At 28.6% G+C, this 21,410-nt stretch overlaps 2 protein-coding genes across 3 annotated transcripts; both read right to left on the bottom strand.

Moving 5' to 3' along the window:
- Positions 1-2,126: 2,126 nt before the first annotated feature.
- On the bottom strand, positions 2,127-2,771 carry LOC103309415. The gene has a single exon (XM_008184763.1). It carries the CDS (start codon positions 2,769-2,771, stop codon positions 2,127-2,129), a length of 645 nt encoding a protein of 214 aa, XP_008182985.1.
- Positions 2,772-4,112: 1,341 nt separating this feature from the next.
- On the bottom strand, positions 4,113-15,392 carry LOC100159325 (lysine-specific demethylase 4C-like). 2 transcript variants are annotated; one of them, XM_016804282.2, is made up of 15 exons: positions 15,261-15,392; positions 12,398-12,528; positions 12,207-12,296; positions 11,926-12,144; positions 11,656-11,840; positions 11,434-11,587; positions 11,035-11,348; positions 10,569-10,972; positions 7,456-7,583; positions 7,043-7,282; positions 6,663-6,812; positions 6,413-6,586; positions 6,191-6,349; positions 4,716-4,814; positions 4,113-4,644 (listed from the first exon to the last, which is right to left on the bottom strand). In XM_016804282.2, exons 2-15 carry the CDS (start codon positions 12,521-12,523, stop codon positions 4,582-4,584), a joined length of 2,505 nt encoding a protein of 834 aa, XP_016659771.1. In that variant the 5' UTR covers positions 12,524-12,528; positions 15,261-15,392; the 3' UTR covers positions 4,113-4,581. The 2 variants fall into 2 exon arrangements, with proteins under 2 accessions (XP_016659771.1, XP_016659770.1); XM_016804281.2 differs by lacking the exon at positions 15,261-15,392 and adding an exon at positions 14,461-14,990.
- Positions 15,393-21,410: the final 6,018 nt, after the last annotated feature.

Genomic DNA, 21,410 nt, shown 5'->3' with positions numbered 1-21,410 from the left:
AAAAAAAAAAAATGTCCATAGAAACTCAAATTAAATTTTTATGAGCGTTTGAAATTCATATTTTTACAACATTTGATATTCACTCGATTCTTACGTAACGATTTTCTTATATTGTTGTAATTAAAAAACGAGTGACTGTAGAAACTTGAAAATTTCACTGAATGTTTATATTAGAATTTTCTATATACAATAAAATTTTGAAAATAATTTGACTCTTTTTGAGCTGTTTACGTACATTGTAAGTTTTCAATTTTTTCAATTTTTTTTTCTATAAATATCAATAAAGTTTTATCTATATAGGCCAAAAAGTGTAAAAAGTTAATACAAGGCTCCTGATATATTGTTACAATAACAGTTGAAAAATATTAAAAATACATAGGCACAATTATTTTTTAAAAGCATTTTAAGTTGAAATTTTGACAAAATTTATCAAATTTAAAATTGAATAATTATTTTGTAGTTAAAAATTTATAAAATGTTCAACTTTTACATCTAAGGATTGAAATTATAAAACAAGATTCCACGTAAGTAGTTAATGCTGTTACCAAAAAATCTAAAATATACATAAGCACAGTTTATTTTTATAGTCATTTTAAGTTCAAATTTGGACGAAATTATATATGAAAAAACCTAGAATACCTATTTTAGTTATTTTGTTGTGATTGTATAATGTTATTCGTGGGTACTTGAAACTTCTAAAGTATACTATTATATATCTATGATAGTACCACGGTTTGTTGTTGATGTATAACGCGTAATAAGAACCTACTACATAGTAAAATATTTAGCAGGTCTGTCAGGTATAAATCCTGAAAAAAAAAACTTATTTCATTAATAAAATATGGATCGTGTGGTGTCCTCAGCTTAGAATATAATATTGTAAGCACAAAATATAAATGGAAATATTCGGTTATCTGGATACTATAACATCTTCAAACAACTATTTTTCTATATCTGTATTATTTGAATTTCAAAATTATTTATTGTTTTAATCTAATATCTAATGAATAATATAATTATTAGTCACTAGTCACCATTATAATATTGATTTAATAATAAAACCTATTTGAAATATAAAAGAGAATTAAAAGTGGTGATTTTCTGTCTATCGTACCAGGCAGATGTTGTTTTTATGCAAGGTCTAAGTACCTACTTGATTCTATATAATCTCAATAGATACATTTTATTTCAAATATAATATTTATAATTATTCTATATCGAGGTTGAGTATTGATTACGTAGCGTGCTAACGTCGCAGTATAGTTCATATTGTTCACAAGGCACAAGTGTAAGAACCAATAAATAACGAAGAGAACTTTAATAAATTAATTTTATATTCCAAAAAACTGAAGAACCGAAAAAGGTAAGTACAACAATTATACATACTTTCGATACATTTTATCTACCCAAGTCTTATTTAGACATTTACCTACATTTTATATTTGCTAATTATTGTAGACTGTAGTTATTTCTTTATCAGTTAATAATATATTAATGTAATTTTGGATATTGTAACATTAGATAGGTAGCAGGTAGTAGGATATTAATCTGTATTAATTAATAGATAAATATTAGCCATTATTTTTTTTACATATTTTAATTTTTTACGACATTTTATTCTATAATATTGTTGATAAAGTTGAGTACCTATTTTATTTATTTTAATTATTAAAATGATAATGACAAAACACAGAAAGGGGCCAAAAAATGTTGGCCCCCTTATAGAAAAATGTCTGTTTATGTGCCTGTTCTGCTGACTATCAATTCGCTGAGTATTTGTAAATTATTTATTTTAATAATAATAAAATAAAATATGAAAGGCTTACATTTACATATTTTATGTTAATGTGATTTTATGACATGTAAATTATAACATACTTCATACATATATCTACCTACGTTATTATGTATTTATTACAAAATGTATTTATTTATTTATTACTAAATATACGGGTTGCCCCTATAACATTAAAGTACAGTAAAATTTATTAGAATAATAGTAGAAAATTGAGAAATATAAAATATTATATGTAAATAACAGAATTACAATTTATTTAAACAGTAATTAAGTAAGCAATTAAAACGCATATATTAAACTTAAGAGTTATTAACAATGTTTAAGAACATTAGAACAAATTATCATCAAAAGAGGGGTCCTCATTTGCAAGTGACATAATTCGCCTTAAAGGCTCATTTTGCAGATAATTTGTGTTGGCGTTAGGAATATGGAAGGTCACATGAGAACGAGATACATGCGAAGGGACTTTGAAGTTAACTTGGGAAAGCAAGCAAGGGGAATCAATATGGTTAGTAATTAGACCACAAATAAATTTTATATTTAAAGTTATCCTTCGTTCAGCAAGAGTAGGCAGGCCAAGTACGTTAGCGATATTGGTATAGTCGTGAGCTAAGTGGCGTATGCCTAACACAAAACAACAAAATCTCAAAAATCTATGTTGAACACGTTCGAGTTGATTAATATCAGAAACAGTGTACGGATCCCAGACAACCGACCCGTACTCTAAAATAGGACAAACTAAATCACAATATAATGATTTTAATGATTTTGACAATTTAAAGTCTTTAGATAAACGCATAATGAACCCTAAAACTTTAAATGCTCTACTAGTAATCATCGCAATATAAGGACTTGGGCTAAGGTTTCTAGCTAGTTTAAAACCCAGGTCGGTTAGATTATCAACGTGTTCAACTGTCGAACCAGAGATATTGTAGTCAAAAAGCATAGTAGAACGGAAACGAGTAAACGTCATGACTCGGCATTTTGAAGCATTGACTTTAAGGCCTATTTTAAGACACCAACTAACAAACAATCAAGGCTACTTTGGAGTTTCGCACAATCAGCAGCTGAGTTAATTTCCATAAAGAGCTTCATATCATCTGCGAAACACAAAAGCTGACACAAAGGCAAGGCGTTACATACACTATTGACAAACAGTAAAAATAGAATCGGTGACAAATGTCCACCTTGGGGAACACCAGACGTAGACGAAAAGATATTTGACTTGTTAACAGTAGCGTAGCTGTGGTGGAGGAGGTGTGCTGGTGTATTTATATGTTCAATGAAAGTTACTGCAATAACCAAATATATCATTGATATGCTAAACTTAAGAGAGACCCTAGTTAAACCAACTGTGTATTGTCTCACTTTGTGTGTAAACAAATTATCATCCCCCTTACCTTTAAGAAAAATTGTGGCTACGCCACTGTTAAATACTTATATACATATTATATATTATAATACATGTGTTGTTTCATTAGTACACACTATAACTATAATTTGCAGTTGACTTGTAACAAAATAACGTTGGTGAAAATCACAAACAAAAAAATTCAAAATAATCCTGACCAATATAAATGATATACAAGTATACTGATGCACATAATAATATAATATATCAGATATCAAATGCATGTTATGCTGAAAAAAAAAACCAACAAATTTGCTTACCGCAACACTTAACACATTCAACGTCGGCGACGCGTATATGCGTCATTGGTAATTTTACCTATGTGTAAAGTCGGTGACGCGTTTACGCGTCATGTCAAATTTTACCCAGGAGCAACATGTAAAATGAGTCTGTATAGTGTATTATATTATGATCCACGATAAATTAGTTTAGTTTGGTTATTGAGGTTAGTCTAATCAATTTATCATTTGCTATAATATGATAACGTTTACCTAGTACCTACCTATATTATATTATTCTTTAATTGTGATTTTAATTTAAAAATAACTATAGTACGAAAAACAACGAGAAGCCACGAAGATAATTCATATTATGGTACTTGGTAAGTTTATTATTTACACTATTTAGTATTTACCAACACTGAATCACATTTTGGTAATTTGGTAGGTAAATACAACAATTATTTACTTTTTTTTCTCAGTGTATACGACTCATTTATTAATTATTACAGAAATTTACAATTTTGAATTTTCAAGTATTAACTACCGCTCAGAAAATCTATATTTGGTCAACCCAAAGTTCTTGTTAGTGATACCTTATTTGTTACCTTATTTATGGGAGAAGAATATCAGAATTTTTTGGAAAGTTTTGGTATAGAATACTGTACATTTGTTCCTCACAATGTAGCATATGACAATGTGGTAAGATTTATATTCACAAATAATACAATTATAAAAAAGTTGTAAAAATAAAAGTATAATCATTAGGGTTCGGAAGTAATAGGATCTAAAAATGAAAAAAATATACAAATATGCATGCATTTATGCACAATAATATGCAAAATATAGATTTTTACACTCGCAATAGTATAGCTAAGATTTTTAGCTACGTCTTCTATAAACGAGGAGCATATAGAATAATATGAAACTCCTATAACAACCGAGCCCTAATCATCATATTATAATGTATAATACATGGTTAAGTATCATTATGCGTACAATAAATAAAATTATGGATTAAAAGTTTTAAAAGTGAAATAGTTAATTAAGTAAGTAAACATACTTATAAAACATCAATTATTTTATTTTATTTTTGATATTTAGTTAACCCAGATGATCATTTAGCTTGCCATTGTAGACTGCTATTAAGTTGTTTATCGAAAACTGCGTAGATCATTAGAGAGCAGACAATCAGATGTACCATCGTTATATTCAACCTGATATTTACAATAGGTAATATTAATTTCAAGTTATTCAAATTGAATGCAATATGATAAATTACACTTACTGAATATATATGCTTGTAATTTAAGCCCATAAATAAAACTGTGTCACCAGATTTTAAATGTATTTCTTGTTTATTGGGTGGAAAATTATTTGCATAGTTCTAAAAAAATAATTTAGATAAAAAAAAAAATTATTTATGGATATAAGAGGATGTAAATTGAAACTATCAACTAAACAACATATTTGTTAGTAAAACTAGGGATTTCTATTGATTATATCAGTGGTTCAAATAAAACCTTTTGTTATGGTTCTGAAATATTTCCAAATAATTGAATAACATAAGAAATATATAATCAATATCAGTAATTAAATATATAAAAACATGATTATGTATATTATGTCTAAAAAGAATACTGTTATTCAGTTAGTTTCAGGTTTAAATTGATAGATTAAATGATTTAAAAATGCTATCTATACTCTTTTGAGAATAAAAACGTACTAGATTTACGCAGCAAAATCGGTTTTGCCCGTGGCCGCCTGGTGTGTTCTTATCCTGAAAAGAGTATAGATGTATGCAAAATCATATGATGTATTTTGATGGCTGAGACATGATTGAGCATAAAACACCTTTTTTGCGACACAATTGAGCATAAATTGTCGGCGTATCAAAGGAAATTGAAATACAAAAGAAAACCAACACGATTGAGCATAAAAAACTCTGCAACGCTGCCATTTTCAATTTTGAACTGTATTATACAAAAATATTTATTTAAATAATTATAATGATCCAAAATATAACATGGCAAAATAATTTCATGTTTGTAGAGTCAATATGTAATATAACTAGTCACATTATGTAAAATATTTATGAATCAATAATAGTCTCGATAGTAGTCACATTATAATACAGTATATAGATCTTTTTACTAATAATGAAATAATAATAATAATAGTTATGACTTATGAAAATAATAAAATCAAAATATTTATAAGTCAACTAGCTGTCCCGACACGGCGTTGCCCGCGTATTAGTTTGTTTTTTATTTTCGTAGGCCGTGTATTATTGTTATTATGTATTAGAAAATTTTTTTTTTTTATTTGTAGTTTATTAGTGGTTTTGGAGATCATAGCGTATAGTTAACTATTGAGTATGTCAAATTATTATTCATATAATGTCACTAATAATAACGCCGGAGATTATGTCTGTTTATAGTTTGTTTTTTGCAACGACTTAAATGTTCACTATAATTCTATATTGAAATTAATAGAACGAATCATTTTATTCGATGTCACTCATGGCTCGCGTCAGATATCGTAATAATTGGTGTAATAATAGGTACGTGAAAATAATAAATTACAAAATTTTGGCAACGTGAATTTGGCAACATCGCATAAAATATTCTATGCTCAATCTTGTTTTACCGATTTTGATGGCAAAAAATTGTATTTTTTAGTTATCTTTCTAAATTTGTGATCTAACATAAGGGGCTTTACCTGAAGATAATAATATACAAAAAATATAACAAACAAGAATACCTTAATTTCTTTTAGTTTAATGCTTTCTGATATTGTACCATCACTGAATTTCACAATAGCTAAAGGAGTTTTATCAATTTTTACAATTCGACATTCAGAGATCCTTTTACGTTGCAAGTGCCTTGCCCATCCTTTTTGATTTATGTGAACATACCGTTTCTAAAAATAAAAACATCCACCATAAAATAACTAACATATTAAGCAATATGAAGAATAACTTACTTTATCTGGAACATATGAATGTTTATTGCAATGGATTGAAGTAATATGCTTGCTCGTATGGTTAATTTGAAAATCATATCCAGCAAATATTCCACAAGAAATATGAAACCATGTATAGCAATCGCTTGAAGAGCAACAAAAACAATTCCCAGATGTTACATTGCATATTACACACTGTAAAATATTTAATAGATTGAAATGTTTCATAATTTAGGTATAAAAAAAATTTTAGAATGAACCCATAATATACCTTTTGGTTAGTTATAAAGCCTGTTTTAAAAGTATTGATAGTAAATAACGGAATACTGCCGTGCACAAAAAGATGACATTCAACATGTGACCATCCATGGATTTTAAATTCTTTTAGAGCACCACCTTTCAATGGACAGTATACACAAGCCTATAGGTACATACATTTCAATACTAATTAATATTTTATTATAAATTATTTTTGATAAATTATATTTTTTTTTCTGTGTACAGATTAATCTATGAAACTATAACAAAGAAAATCAGAAAAAAACAAAAAAAATAAATTCTCAAGTCAGAGTATTCATTTAACTTGAGAATTATTTTTTATGTTGAGACTTGCCCTGCCATACATAATTTATTCATTTATAATACTCTTACAGCAAGCCTAGGATTTGTCATGCATCGATCACATAACCAATGAATACGTCTTGTGTCTACGGTTGTGCCATAACACAATTTATGAACAGTCAAATAACATTTTTCACATCTTATGAGATTTTCCATAAAAACCTTGTTACTGGTAGAAAGAGCATATTTAAATAATGCTGAGGTGGGTTTCTTCAAGGTGGGTAACGTGGACGATTTTGCTATGATTTGCCAATCCAAGTTGAAAGTTAACTATACAAACATTAAATATATTATGATTCTTAAATATAGGTTTTTCAAAATAAATTATATATTCGTAAAATGTATATTGGTGTAAGAAACAATCATATTTTGATCATAATGCCGAATCTAAATTTTTATAAGTAGGTACAAGTGATTTACTGGAAAAATGTATTTTCTATTACCTTTTTACAATTCAACATCATACATATTGAACAATGTGGATAATTCATGCTTCTATAAATATTATACAGTTGCTCAATCTCAAATGAGCAACAATTGTTAACCATATCACTTATATTATTTTGTATACCTGTGAATAAAAATGTCTATTTAAATAGATACTTATATTCTATTCAACATAACAAGTAACCTTGGCGGCCGACTTGTGCACAAAGGTGTGGTTTTTAATCACAGCCGGCATACAGATGTTTGACTCGTAGGAGTGACAAACGGGTTTTGACCTGACTGTCACCCGACAAAAACTGGTTGTCACCGAGGTTAGGTTTTATGTTGAATAGAGTATGTTAAAAACATATAATGAACATAAAATTAAATTATTTATAAATAAAATAAAAATAATATTATCATAATTAGTATTTTAATTGTAACCAATATTACTAGAATCATACGTAATATTATATTGTACAGTAGAACCACTTATTACAATGCTGTATACAACAATCTCGGATACTACGATTCCTAGCCATGTACTGTAGTGGTGGGTCGTTACTGCTGTATTCGGTACTATGTAACGATTACATTGGTGGAAAGAGTAGGAATGAGTACATTTATCGTTCCACGTTTATTCCATCGGTACATGCAGTACAAACTACAAAGTTACCAACTATAAAATGGTCCCCATCAGGGTTTACCGACATCGAGTCTGTACAGAATACCGATTAACGACGGTGGTCGAATAGTAACGGGTTGACACGATTATAGCCATATACAATAATATATTATTGTATATTATACGTCTATGGTAATCTAAAATTTGTCTCAGTCTAGTGTCTAGTGTCTACTCTATCTACCGCTGTTGTTGTGCTGATATTTGTTGGTAATCGGATGGGTTGGTGATGGTGGTGATGGACAATAAATGCATTCCTATAATAGTTAATAGATATGATCATATGATTACGATAATTGAGTTGTTTACACAATATTTGAAGTAAAATTATTTTTAGATTCTTGTAGAAAATAGTTTCTAGTTAGGCTGTATTATAAATTATAATTATCAGCTTTAGGCAGTGTAGTATGTACTATATAGTGTGTTTATGTCTCTTTTCATGTTTAGACCTATCATTTTTATTTGTATTTTTGTAAATTATAATAATGGACAGGAAAAAAAGCGACGTATGGAATCACTATTCGGTTATTAACAGTGAAAAGGCTAAATGTTCGTATTGTTCAAATTCGGTATCATATAAAGGTGGATCAACTACAAACTTGAGTAAACACTTAAAACGAAAACACATAATTCAATACGATAGTAGAAAATATCAGCGTATAAATGAAATGGATGAACAAAATGTTGATGAAGTAAGTAAGCAAAATACGTCCAAATCAAATAATAATCAAAACCAACCTTCTACATCAATCAATGCAATTAATCTCATAAATAAATCTCGCCCCATACAAAAAAGTTTAGATTCTTATATTGTTAACAATAAACCACTTTCTGTTTAAAAACAAAAAACAATTGATGGACAACTAGGAGTTATGATTTCGAAATAATTCCAACCTTTCAGTTTAGTAGAAAATGTTGAATTAAAAAAATTCATATATTTATTAAATCCTGAGTATCAGTTACTTATGAGGAAAACTGTTTCGAAATCTATTTTACCACAGTTGTATGAAAATACAAAAGAAAAAGTTAGAAATAATTTATTGAATGCCAAATATATTCCATTTACAACTGATAGCTGTACTTCCCTAAATAATGATAGTTTTATTGCTGTCACTATACACTTTATAGATCCAGAAGAGTGTGTTTTAAAAACCTATTTACTTGGATGTTTTAATGTGGTGGAATCCAACACAGCTGTAAATTTGTTATTATTTTTAAAAAATTGTTTTAAAGAGTGGAATATAAAAGAAAAAGTTAAAGTTGCTGTAAGTGACAATGCTACGAATATATTTGGCAATCGGCATGAATCCAAAATGGCACCATATACCCTGTTTAGCGCACACATTAAATCTAATTGCACAAACCGGATTAGGTGAAGTAAAAATACATTTACAAAAAAGTAAAAACCATAGTTGAGTATTTTAAACGAAGTACAAAAGCAAATTTAAAGCTTAAAAATGCGAAAAAACAAATAGGGTACACAGAATTAAAGTTAATTCAAGACGTTTGTATGCGGTGGAACTCCGATATTAAAGAACCATCATACTTCAGTCCCGAGTGAAAGAACCTTTTTAAAAGCTAGCTACACCATTTCCGAAAGACTTAATAGATTGTCAACCAAAAACACGGAAATGTTGATATTTCTAAACAGTAATTATTAAATACTATTATTTAATTTTTAATTTTAATCCATATAAATATTTTAGACTTAGGCAGGTACCTAAGTTAATTTCGGAAGTTTCAATTTATTTATTTTATTATTTTTCTTTTCGAGGGTAAAGTGAAATGATTTTTTTTTTTTTTTTCTATTTTTATAGCTATTTCTACTGAAAATAAATATGTTTATTATTTTATTAAATATGTTTTTTTGAATCTGTAGTTTATTGTAATTGTACCGATTGGATTATATTAAAACAGTGGTAATTTTTGATTAGTCATTTTACATGCATATTATTTAATATAAACAGTAAAATAATGTTGTAAAACGGGCCTACGAAGTACGAAGCATATTCTTTCATAAATTTCTATTGCAAGATAGATACATGATGCATACACATTTAAATATATGTATTTTGATTTTTCTGCGCAGAACAATACGAATGTGAGTACAAGTGTACCTAAATAAAGAATGTGCCGATTGTACCGATGTAACGAATATTTTTAAATCGGTACTTTATTGTAACTGTACCGATTGGAACGATTCCACAAAAGTAACGATAATTCCCACCACTAATGTACTGGTTTTATGTCTCACGTGCAGTATGTTTTTGTCATCCGGATATAACAAAGTTTGGATTAAACAATCTGATTCAATGAGTCCCTTTAAGATCGTTATAAGCATATTCTACTATATTTTTAAATGTTGATATTAACTTACATTAAACAATTGAAATTTAATATTTTATGATTGTTATAATATAAGTAGAAAATAATGCAACTGAAACATACCATCAATTTCATGATATTCATCTTCAATCTGAGTTGGTTGAATAAAACTCTGTGTGGATTCTAAATCTATTTTTTTTTTAGTTTGAGTCTTAAATATTGATGTCATATTAGATGGTTGATTTTTTGAATTCATGCGGGGTTTTGAACTGGTGAGAGATGTATTACATGGCTTTTCCAAATGAAATAGTGGTAATGGTTTAGTTACAACTACATTTAAATGTGCGTTATCATTAACACTGTCACATTTTACTGTTGAATTTTCAATACTGTTATTGAGACATTTTTTCACATCTACAGCTTTATTTCCATATGATGTATCATTAGGCAATTCAGAATCTGATAAAAGTGTTACATGACGACGTTTTCTACCAGCTTTAATATCGTGTTTTGAAATACCTATATTGCTGTAGCATAAAAAAAACCAAAATTTATAAAACTTATTTATGGATAATGAAAACTAACTTACTTCTTGTTACACAATATGTTAGATTTACTAGTCAAAGGAGTTTCTAAAGTACCAGAAGTATCTTTTGGATGAGCACTAATATTATTATTTTTAAGCCATGATTCATACATATTGGGTTGTATACGTTTAACAAATGTATCCATACTAATCTTCACTGAATTTTTACGACAATGACACAGTAAAGCTTTTTTGCCATAATCCACCCAACGTGGAGACGCAAAATTGACTGACTCAGCCATGTTAAATCCATGGTTGAATCCCGAATGATATCCAAAGGGGAATGTTATCATGAATTCCCCTTTCTCCTGTGTAATCTATAACAAACAATAATATTGATCATAAAAAATCACAATTACCTACTGATAAAAAGTTTAAAATTATTAATGTTTAATTATTTACTTTATTATATGGTATATCATTTTGTTTCAAAATATTAGGAGATATAATAGTCGTTTTATGTCTGAGAAAAGCAGGGCAGTTTGAAGCTTCAGTGGAAAAAAAGCGATTAGCCAATCTTTCAAAGTTGCGGCCATATTCTGGAGGTATTGAATACCTTGAGTAAAATAAAATATATAATATATAATAACAAAGAATAAAAATAAAATGTGAGTATAATCTTACCATGTTTTTGGACATCCTTCATGTATATAGTTAATACTATACAAGTCCATGTCTTCCGTGTGCCAAGCAAACAAGGACTTCCACATACCGAAATATAAGTATGCTGTATTGACACCTTCAATTCTAATACCATAATCTTCATTTACATAATCTAATATCGTGCCCAATTTGTTAATATTCCAAACCTTAATTTAATTTAAAACAATATTTACTTCATTTATATATACATTTGAAATCAAATAAATTATAATGTATAAATGTAATACTTACAGCAACATCTTTATCCGTAATAGAGCCAGATACATCTGCACCATACAATGGGGGTTTGTACATAATGTTTTTCCAAAATTTTCTTTCAAGATCGTCATAATCAAAGTAGTCAGGTGTCTTAAATTTATCAGATTCTGCTATTATTTTATAATCGGATACTGTCATAGGTTTCTTTTCTACCATGTGTAGTTGAAAAAGTCCTCGATTACCTTGTGCAACCTAAATCAAAATAATAATTTAAGGACTTGGTTTATTAAAAACTGAGTACTTGAACGTAGTACTTGACTGATTGGAGCTGGAATTTCCAAGGTCATAACATCATCTTCATCATAACGCTTTCTTCTTGCTATCCATTCAGGTGGTGGGATAACCTACAAGATTAGTATTTCATATTTAGAAGAAAAATAATATAGAATTGTAATAGTAAAATCTGAAATCGATATTAAAATGCAACAGTTTAATAATTTATTACTTTCGCCAATCCAGCCCTGTGAGCACCTTTTTTCTCCATCATCTCAATATAGCTACTGAAATCTTGGAATTCTGTCCAAGTTGGTCTGAAAACCATGATTCTAAGTCTATCGTTCTCACCCCACATCTTATCTAAAATTATAAATAAATAATTATTAAAATCAATGTTTTAAGTACAACTAAATTTGAATTTATAAATCTTATTACAATAACCACACTTTTAATCCAAAATGTTTTAATGATTGCAATGAATAAATAGTTGTTTTGAATATCTGATGCTAAATACTAATAGTACTTATGATACTAATAAAACATCTTGTTTTATTTCATTTTTTAAAAAAACACTTGAAACATAATATCTTACCTAATTACCTGTATAGGTTTATGACTATATTTATTATCAATTGATGAAAACCAGAAAATTTAGTGTGGCATCTTTTTAAATCAGTAGAAGATTGAAAGAAATCTGTATTAAGGGGCTCGGTACCAGTTTTCCAAAATTCTATAAAATTTAAAAATTGGTAAATTTTATAGTTTAGTTGCCACCTTAATATAATACTCAAAAAAAAAGACTTCGCAGGAATAATTCTCAGGCCTTGTAGAATTTTTAGATTTTGATAACTATTTTTTTATCTGAAATAAGAAGACTTCCTACATGCATCATCAAACTCCAATTTTATTTCAAATAGGTAACAATCAGTGTTCGGAATTATCTAGATAATCATTTGTTCATCTTTTATCTTATCTAGATATCTAAACGTTCATCTTAGATAATTGTTTTACTAATCTAAATAAATTCAACTAGATAAATTTTTTATTGATAAAAATTGCGAAATTGTACAAACGCATTTTAAATATTTATACAGATTCTCAAACCATGTTTATGGTTTATAAATAATGTAATTGTTTTTATTTATATCATTATTATTATTATGTTCCTAGTACCCAACTAAAATATACCTAAATTTAAAACATATTTAAAAAAAATTGTATCTTTTTTTTTATCTAGATAAAAAAGCGTAAAAAAGTATTTTATCTAGATAAATACCTATGAGTTAAGTTATCTTTTATATCTATCTAAATACATTTGAGTTGCATTATCTTTATCTTTATCTAGATAAAAAAATACTTATCTAATCCGAACACTGGTAACAGTATAATAATTCGATGGTTAGAAGGAAAAAGGGATTAAACGCCACTTTTTTCAAAATCGATGTTTTTGCATATTGTTGTAAACAGTATTACTATACATCAATTAATCGAACCTAAACATTGTTATCATTTGTTTATATTCAAGAATCAATGTTTTAATATGTGGTTGTAAACGGCATAGAATTGGTGGGAATGAAAAAACTGGGTGTAAAAGTCAATTAAAAGATGTAAAAGGCATTCGAGGAAACTTGGTAATACATAAGTGTCATTGTTGACAATTACATCAATTTATCATTTTTGGTAGTGGTCTTGTCAGCACTGTAAAAAGCGTTCATATCTACAATTTTCGAAATACTTTTAATACAAATCTTCGTTGAATTTAATCAATAATATAATACAAATAACAATATTAAACTATCCATTAAACTTTATAGTCAATAGAACATCTTTGGAGCGTAAGAGCCACGATCAGAAAAAAAGAGGCATAAAAGTAATTTTTTTTTATTGGCTTTTAATACACAAATATTTTATGATTATGAACAATTAATCAATACAAAATACGTAAAAACTCATTATAAATCATATTAAGTCTCAAATCGAAGTGTTATACGATGTTCTAAGGTTGTAACACAGTTCATATGAAAATATCTGTTTTTCGGTTCTCCTGAACAATTTGGAAATTGACGTTTACCCTCTTTTACCTTCTAACCATCAATATAATTTATGAAAAACGCTTAAAATTGTATGAATGTATAAAGGACAGACAGGCGGATGGACAGACAGACATTCATTCATTTTTATATAATATTATATACATTAGTATTCAATTTCCATTTGTTTTTTTATTAAGTAAAGCCTTAGCTAACTATCAGACTATCAGATTTTAACAATCAAACAAATTTGAAAACTTACAATTTGGCGGAGATATAGGTACCAATGTAGAGAATTACAATTTACTCGCCATACATCAACAACTGTATTCTACGGGCTCGCTCATCAGCCAAACGCAATACCTGATAGAAGTGTCGGTCGTTTGGTAGATTCGTTAACGACGAACGATTAGGTAGGTAACGATGGACCGAGCGCGGTTTGAACAAAGCTTATACCATCTGCGAACGGAGCAGCGACGATAACACCGAACTCAGAATACCGCGGTTGTATTCGCCACTCGCGATAATTTCGAATTTAACGACAAACTTTCAAGTTTCCAACGGAATACGACGGGACGATTACGGTACCTACACGCCGAAATACGTATGACGCGAAACAGACAGTATGCCGGCTCAGACTTGTTGATGCGCTATATCGATCGTACGCCGCAGCAGGCAGCCTGCTGTACCATCGTGTTGTACGGTTAATTATTTGATTTAATGACGCGAACCACGACCATGGTTCTCTATCCCCTTTGTCGTGAACGTTACGACATGACGCGTCACACGATTTTCTCCTCCCGGACGACGCGAGCACCGGCGTCGGTCCCCTCTCTCACCCCCCTATCAAACCCACCGAATTACGAACGGCTTCACCCGCCGCCCGAACCCTGCTCTCACGACCGGCGACTGCGACACTTGCTCGTTACTACACCCGACACCGCTCTCGACTGTGTACGGTTTTGTACTCGACCACAACCTCGTGAACGACTACGCTACTTCATCGCGTCTCTTTTAACGCCGCCGTGCGCCATTATATATTTCTATCGCGTCGTCAATTACCTTTTCTCGTGAACGTTCCGTTGATAATTTATTGTACACCGCGCCAAATCCGTCGTTCGATTCGTTCGTTTCGTCACGACCAAGTGACTTCGTCGGAGACAACTGGTACATCTACGACACCGCCATCTCCGCACGGCGTTTGAGAGAAAATCATACGGTAAGGATTGGCCCCACGACTGGTCACCGTATTTTTCGTTGCGCCCGAGCGTCGCGTCTTGTTGTCGCTTTTCGTCCGTTCGCGCCTAAATCGCGATCGTATAATATTATTATGATGATATTTGTCACTATTTTATGCGCAGCGTTATCGAGCCGACGTTTGTTTGGTCACGATAAACATTGTATTACTGTTGTAGGTAATAGCGGTCCCTGGACACTCGGCCGCCATCTTTTTGGAGGACAAACAATTGTTATCACCGCTGTAATCAAATCACTTTCATTGTTATATTCTGTGATAACACAGAACAAGACAACATTGATAACATTCGAAATTGAATAACACTGATTAGCCCTCCAAAAACATGGTGGCATTGATTTAGTTTTTATCCTATATTCCCCGTACATTTTATAATCAGTATCCGTTTTGATTGTCTCTTATTCTGTGGTAATAGCACAGATTATGTGAAATGAGGACAATCTGTGGTAATAGGTACATACATACGAGTTGCACATACTTACTTGATAATCTCGAATAACAATATACTTTTTTACTATGCTGTTTGCATCTTGCGCGGATACAATTCGCTGGGTAGTGCTGGCCTCGTATGACATTTCGTTGCATTTAAGATATTTTTAGGTTTGAATGGCTATATTGTAACGTCGCTATAATGTGTGACTTGCAGTCGGTCTCAGAACTTCTGGGTAGGTAGTTTTCCGTCAAACGTTTCTTAGACTCGCCGTAAACACGACTGACGACTGTGTTCGACCGCTACCAAACGAAATACTCAGTTTAATTGGTGCCACCCGATAAGGTTTTTCATATACACACGGCGTGGTCACTTGCTCTACGCGCATCTCTCGGACAAATAAAATCGAAAACATCCCTCGACGACGCTCGATGCTGTTTATTATTTAGGATTTAAGCGACTGTGGATATGAACTAAAATTAAATTATATAGGCAGGTACTACCTACCAACCTACATGTTAAATGAAACAAATTAATCAATTGTAAAATGGTCTCGTTGCTTGTATTGAAACTATGCTCAATGTATTTTGTAATAACTAATCACTACGACACTACTCATAAAAAGTAGGTACCTAATTAATATACAATGGTGGAAATAACCCAAAAAATAAATAACAAATGTAGGACAACTTATTTTATATACCTACTGAAGTAAAAATACAAATTTTTTATTATTAGATTTATTACTGAAACAAATTTAATTGTGTTATGGATTTCCTATGTTATGTTATATAATATAATAACCGTGTCGATGATATGATAATGATAACCATATAATATAATACCCTTGGTGTAATATATAAAGTAATATAAAGTAAAATGGTTAATGTACCTATATTATATTTCAAATACCTAATATTTTTAATATTCTATTAATTATTGTTAAGTTAATTATCATTTGTAACTTAGAAAATTACATTATTTTTTTTCTAGATACAATGGGTGTCTGTTTTGTTTGTGGAACAGAATTGAACGATGAACGTACACCAGTGTTTTCAAGCATTACACCTAATAGTAATGTACCATACCTGGAAAAACTTGCTAAGCTTATGGGCCAAGAATATGTGGTTGTTGCGACCCCTGAGGATTACATGTGCAAGCAATGTACCTCAGCTTTGGATTGCTTGGACAAGTTGGAAAATGAATTAGATCTTTTTAAAACCATGTTCACCCTATTAAGTGTGCGGGGGTAAGAATATAACCTAATTAAAAACAAGCTACATAATATTAAGTAGTAATATTAAAATATTGCTTTGTACTTTTCCTTAGATTGTCAAGGAACACTTAAAGGCAGGGGAACAACTACTGTTTCCTACTGTAACTACTGCTGCCGTAGTTACTCCCCTCCAAACTCCATTAAAAATGTTATATTCACATCAACAACCACAAAACAACAACAAAAAGAAAGCGCTAACAAAATTAAAATATACAAGTGCGGCTTTTGTACATTTCAATCGAAAGGGCTTGGTCATATGAACAAAAAGGAGCAATATAACAAATTATGACCCAGATATGATGTTAAATGCCAATGTCTCCACTGAAGGATCTGCATATTTTGAACAAGAAGAAGGGACCGAAAATGCAGGCTAAGGAGAAGAAACTGAAAACTCTGGAAGATAAGACTGTTAAAGAAGTCCATTCGAAAAAAAACCTGAGCCTGCACAAGAAGTCACTAAAAAAGATACAGCCGTGAAAAACTCCAGACAGTGTTAATATGGAAGTTGATGAATATGATGCAAATGTAGAAAACAAAACTGAAGACTTTGTCATAGAATCCATAATGATAATCCTACTAACAGTGTGGATCCACAAAACTATTACACAGTTTTAAAAGTAATTATTTATTTTTTTTAGTTAAAATTTAAAATTATTAACTTAATACTAATAACTTACTAACATTTTCATTCAGCTGTATAGTACTAAAATTTAAATTTCATTAATGCAAAAATATTAAATTGAAAAGTGTAACAATCTGAAAAAAAATCTAGTAGGTAGTTTGAAATATTTATTTTTTATTTCCTAAGTATAAAAGATAAGTTTCTATACTGTAGAGTAATTTTTCTAGCGTACGCTGCAATTAGTCTTAAGACAAGATTAGAGGCATATATGCTCAAATCTTTTTCATAGTTTAAATAATCTTAACTTAATTAATAATATTTGTTACTTTAAACTAAATTTACAAACATTATATGCAGTTGAAAAACAATTATCTATGATTTAGCTTTTCTTTGTTATTATTTGTTTATTATCTGTAAGCTATTACATTTGTAATAATAATATATACTAATAATTATTTCATGACATGTTCAAGGTCTATAAATATGCCTAAATCATTGTTATAGTTTTGATCATCTAAGCTAAAAAAAATTGTAGGTGGTAACATTAAATTATATTTGCTTACTGTAGTAAAGTACTAAAATTAAATACATAATCACAAAAAAATTAAAATACAAAAAAATATATTTATTAGTAGTAAATTATTTCACTAGTATTCATGAAAGCATATGTTCATTACGTTACTTATAAACACAAGTTCAGAGGCATAATATATGCATGAATTTTTGTCATAGTTTAATTAATCTTAGCTTAACCAATAATTTTAAGAGGTAAAATTAAATTCGAAAAAATATGTATTTATTAGTATTTAGTATAATTCTTACATTCTTGATATTTAGGTAAATATTAATTATTAGTATTAAATGAATTAATTAGTATTCATGAACTATGAAGGTTGTATACATGTTCATTCTATTATTTATTATGACAAGTTCAGAGGCATAAAATGTGAATGAATCTTTGTCATAGTTGTAATAATCTTAGCTTAATCATTAATATTATTAGTTAAAATTAAATTGCATTAGTGTACAGTTCTAAAGTATTAAAAACTTAATACGTAGTAATAATAGAAATAAAAATATTAAATTTATTTGTTAGTAATTAATTAATTTTGTTCATTATTTTTAATTCATTATATCCTAAATGTTTTATAGTTAATATTTTATAGTTATATTATATTCACAATTTTGATTTAAAATACTGTTAATATTTTTGAAATTTGAAATTTTTACATTTATATCTGAATATGCATAAGTCGTGAAAGTGTATAATTAGATTTTTACATACTTACATTTATTTCCATGTCTATCATTTCTTTTATAATATTATGATTTATCTCTTTTTTTTTTTTTTACTTACTGTAGTAAGTAAAAGAAAAAATATATTTGTACAATTAAAATCATAACTTTTACCGTTAAATTATAGATTTCAAAATATATTGCAAAATATTTTTATTATTATTTTACATTTTGTATTTTATAAGTTTATGGTTCTTGAATCAATTAATATTTGGAATTTAATTTTAATAAAATAAAAATAACTAGAAAATGCACATTTTTCAGTTTTTTGCATTATAAGATAACATTATTCAACATAAAGCAAATTTAAAAATATATTTTAAGCAACCTAGTTTAAGGGTTCTGAATAAATAATAATATTTGGTAGTTTGTAATAATTATTACAAAGTATATACATAAGTATATACATAAGTATAATATAATATTAATATTATATTATACTTATGTATACATCTTAATCACATTTTTTAAATAAACTTCACTTTAATATTTTGAAATAACTTGTTTTTTGTTATATAACATTGTGTTTTTATTCTAAATAAAAATAACATAATCAATAAAATACTAGTCATGATGGTTGGGTGTCCGTCTAGATGTTTCATAATCATAATTAACTGAAGAAGTCAAACTGTTATGCGCTTCACTGTTTATAGTTGCTGATTGGCTCACCACTGGTTCGACAACAAACAATAAACTAGATGTATTAGGTGTGCAGGGGCTACTACTGTCACTATCACTGTGCATCAATATATCTTCCTGTTTTCCATCTTGATAGCCAAAATTGTCGTTAGTTGATAACACTGCTGTATATGTGATGTTTGATAAATTCTATGCTATACGATTTTCTACTTCAGCGTATTTTTTGGAAGGAAGGTGAATCTAATTGGTACTTTGGGGGAGTCAAAACAAAAAAATCCTCATTAATTTTCAAGAGCGTGGAGAAAAACAAAAAAAAAGTTAAGGAAAATGAAGATTATTACCAGTCAACGACAAAATCGATTTGTGTTTTGGTGTAACTAACCTTATATAGGTATACATAACATTTTCACAGCATGTTTAAATTATCTTTACATATTATGCATCATAATTTTTTAAAAATACTTTGACTCTTTCTGAGTTATTTACATGCATAAAAAAATTGTTTTATTATTTTTAATTAAAGTCGATAAAACAATTTTGTTTGGTCAAAACAATTGTTAAGGTTCTTCATAAGTTGTTATTAATGGAAATGTTGATCATAAATTCACAATCGTCTAAAGTGAGAATTTTGACAAAATCCATTGGATAATAGTATTTTTTTTAACAATATGGATACCTATTATTTGTATTTAAAAATAAGTTTTGTCCTTGAGTATATTTAATTTTTTTATGATATCAAAATTTAGTAGATTAAAACATTGTTATTTAGTCCTTAAATATTATTAAGGTTGTATTAGCTAGAGATCAACAAATTTTACCCGAAAATAATATTATAGGTAGGTACTTTCAACTTTGTGAACTTTCAAAAAATATTTTATGGTGTATTGGTGTCGTATGTGTTTATAGAGTATTATGTATTAAATTAAGTTTTCTTTTGAAAACGTAAAAAAAATTTAAAGTAATTCAATACAATGGTAATGTAATATATTTTGAATATACTAAACATTATTTTTTGATTTAAAAAATGTTTAACAATAAAATTGAAAATATGTTAAACATTTACATAAGAAATAAAAATGTACTCAATGGCGTGATAGAACTCAAATAATTGGGAAGAATAGGAAGGTTAGTTTTACCTTAAATAATATTTTTATATTATTATATGCAAACATTAGTCATTAAGAAGACTAGTGAATGTGTTCCTTGTCTTATAAACGTACAACATGTCAACAGTAAATTTGTGTTCAGCAGAACCAATTTTATGAGTTTACTTTTTAGCTTTAAGTACTTATTACAGTTTCTTAATTAAGACTAGAATTAATTGACCTGTATCAAACTTAAAGGTAATTATCTAAAGCATATCATCGGCTTTTATTGATATTTAAATTTAAATAGCTATGAGTAGGTAATTTAAAATTGTAATACTTTACAATGTTTTAATCACTTAAAATTAAAATATCAATTAAATCCTAAATTCTTAACTTTAAGTTTGATAATATGTCAATTAATTCTAATACTAAAACTAACAAAACTTTATGCAGATTTGATGTCCTCTTAACAAAAGTAGAATTTAGAATATTGTGGAAAGTAAAATATATTTTTTACAATGTTATACATAAAAGTAATATATTGTTATTCAGTTGATGGCCACCAAGGTTTTGTTGTAGTATAAGTAGGTATAAATTAATAAATAA

Source organism: Acyrthosiphon pisum, chromosome X (assembly GCF_005508785.2).
Source record: "Acyrthosiphon pisum isolate AL4f chromosome X, pea_aphid_22Mar2018_4r6ur, whole genome shotgun sequence".
Classification (NCBI taxonomy): Eukaryota; Metazoa; Arthropoda; class Insecta; order Hemiptera; family Aphididae; genus Acyrthosiphon; species Acyrthosiphon pisum.
Note: the sequence above shows the minus strand (reverse complement) of the source record. Positions and strands in the feature narration are given on the sequence as shown.

What these genes read in the sequence shown, in the direction of transcription:
- LOC103309415 (XM_008184763.1), bottom strand. Translation starts at nt 2,771, where the DNA reads ATGACGTTTACTCGTTTCCGTTCTACTATGCTTTTTGACTACAATATC.
- LOC100159325 (XM_016804282.2), bottom strand. Translation starts at nt 12,523, where the DNA reads ATGTGGGGTGAGAACGATAGACTTAGAATCATGGTTTTCAGACCAACT. An exon ending in GAAGGATGTCCAAAAACATG is followed by an intron (nt 11,588 to 11,655) that starts GTAAGATTATAC and finishes ATTTTACTCAAG; the next exon opens with GTATTCAATACCTCCAGAAT. An exon ending in GCTTTATAACTAACCAAAAG is followed by an intron (nt 6,587 to 6,662) that starts GTATATTATGGG and finishes AATATTTTACAG; the next exon opens with TGTGTAATATGCAATGTAAC.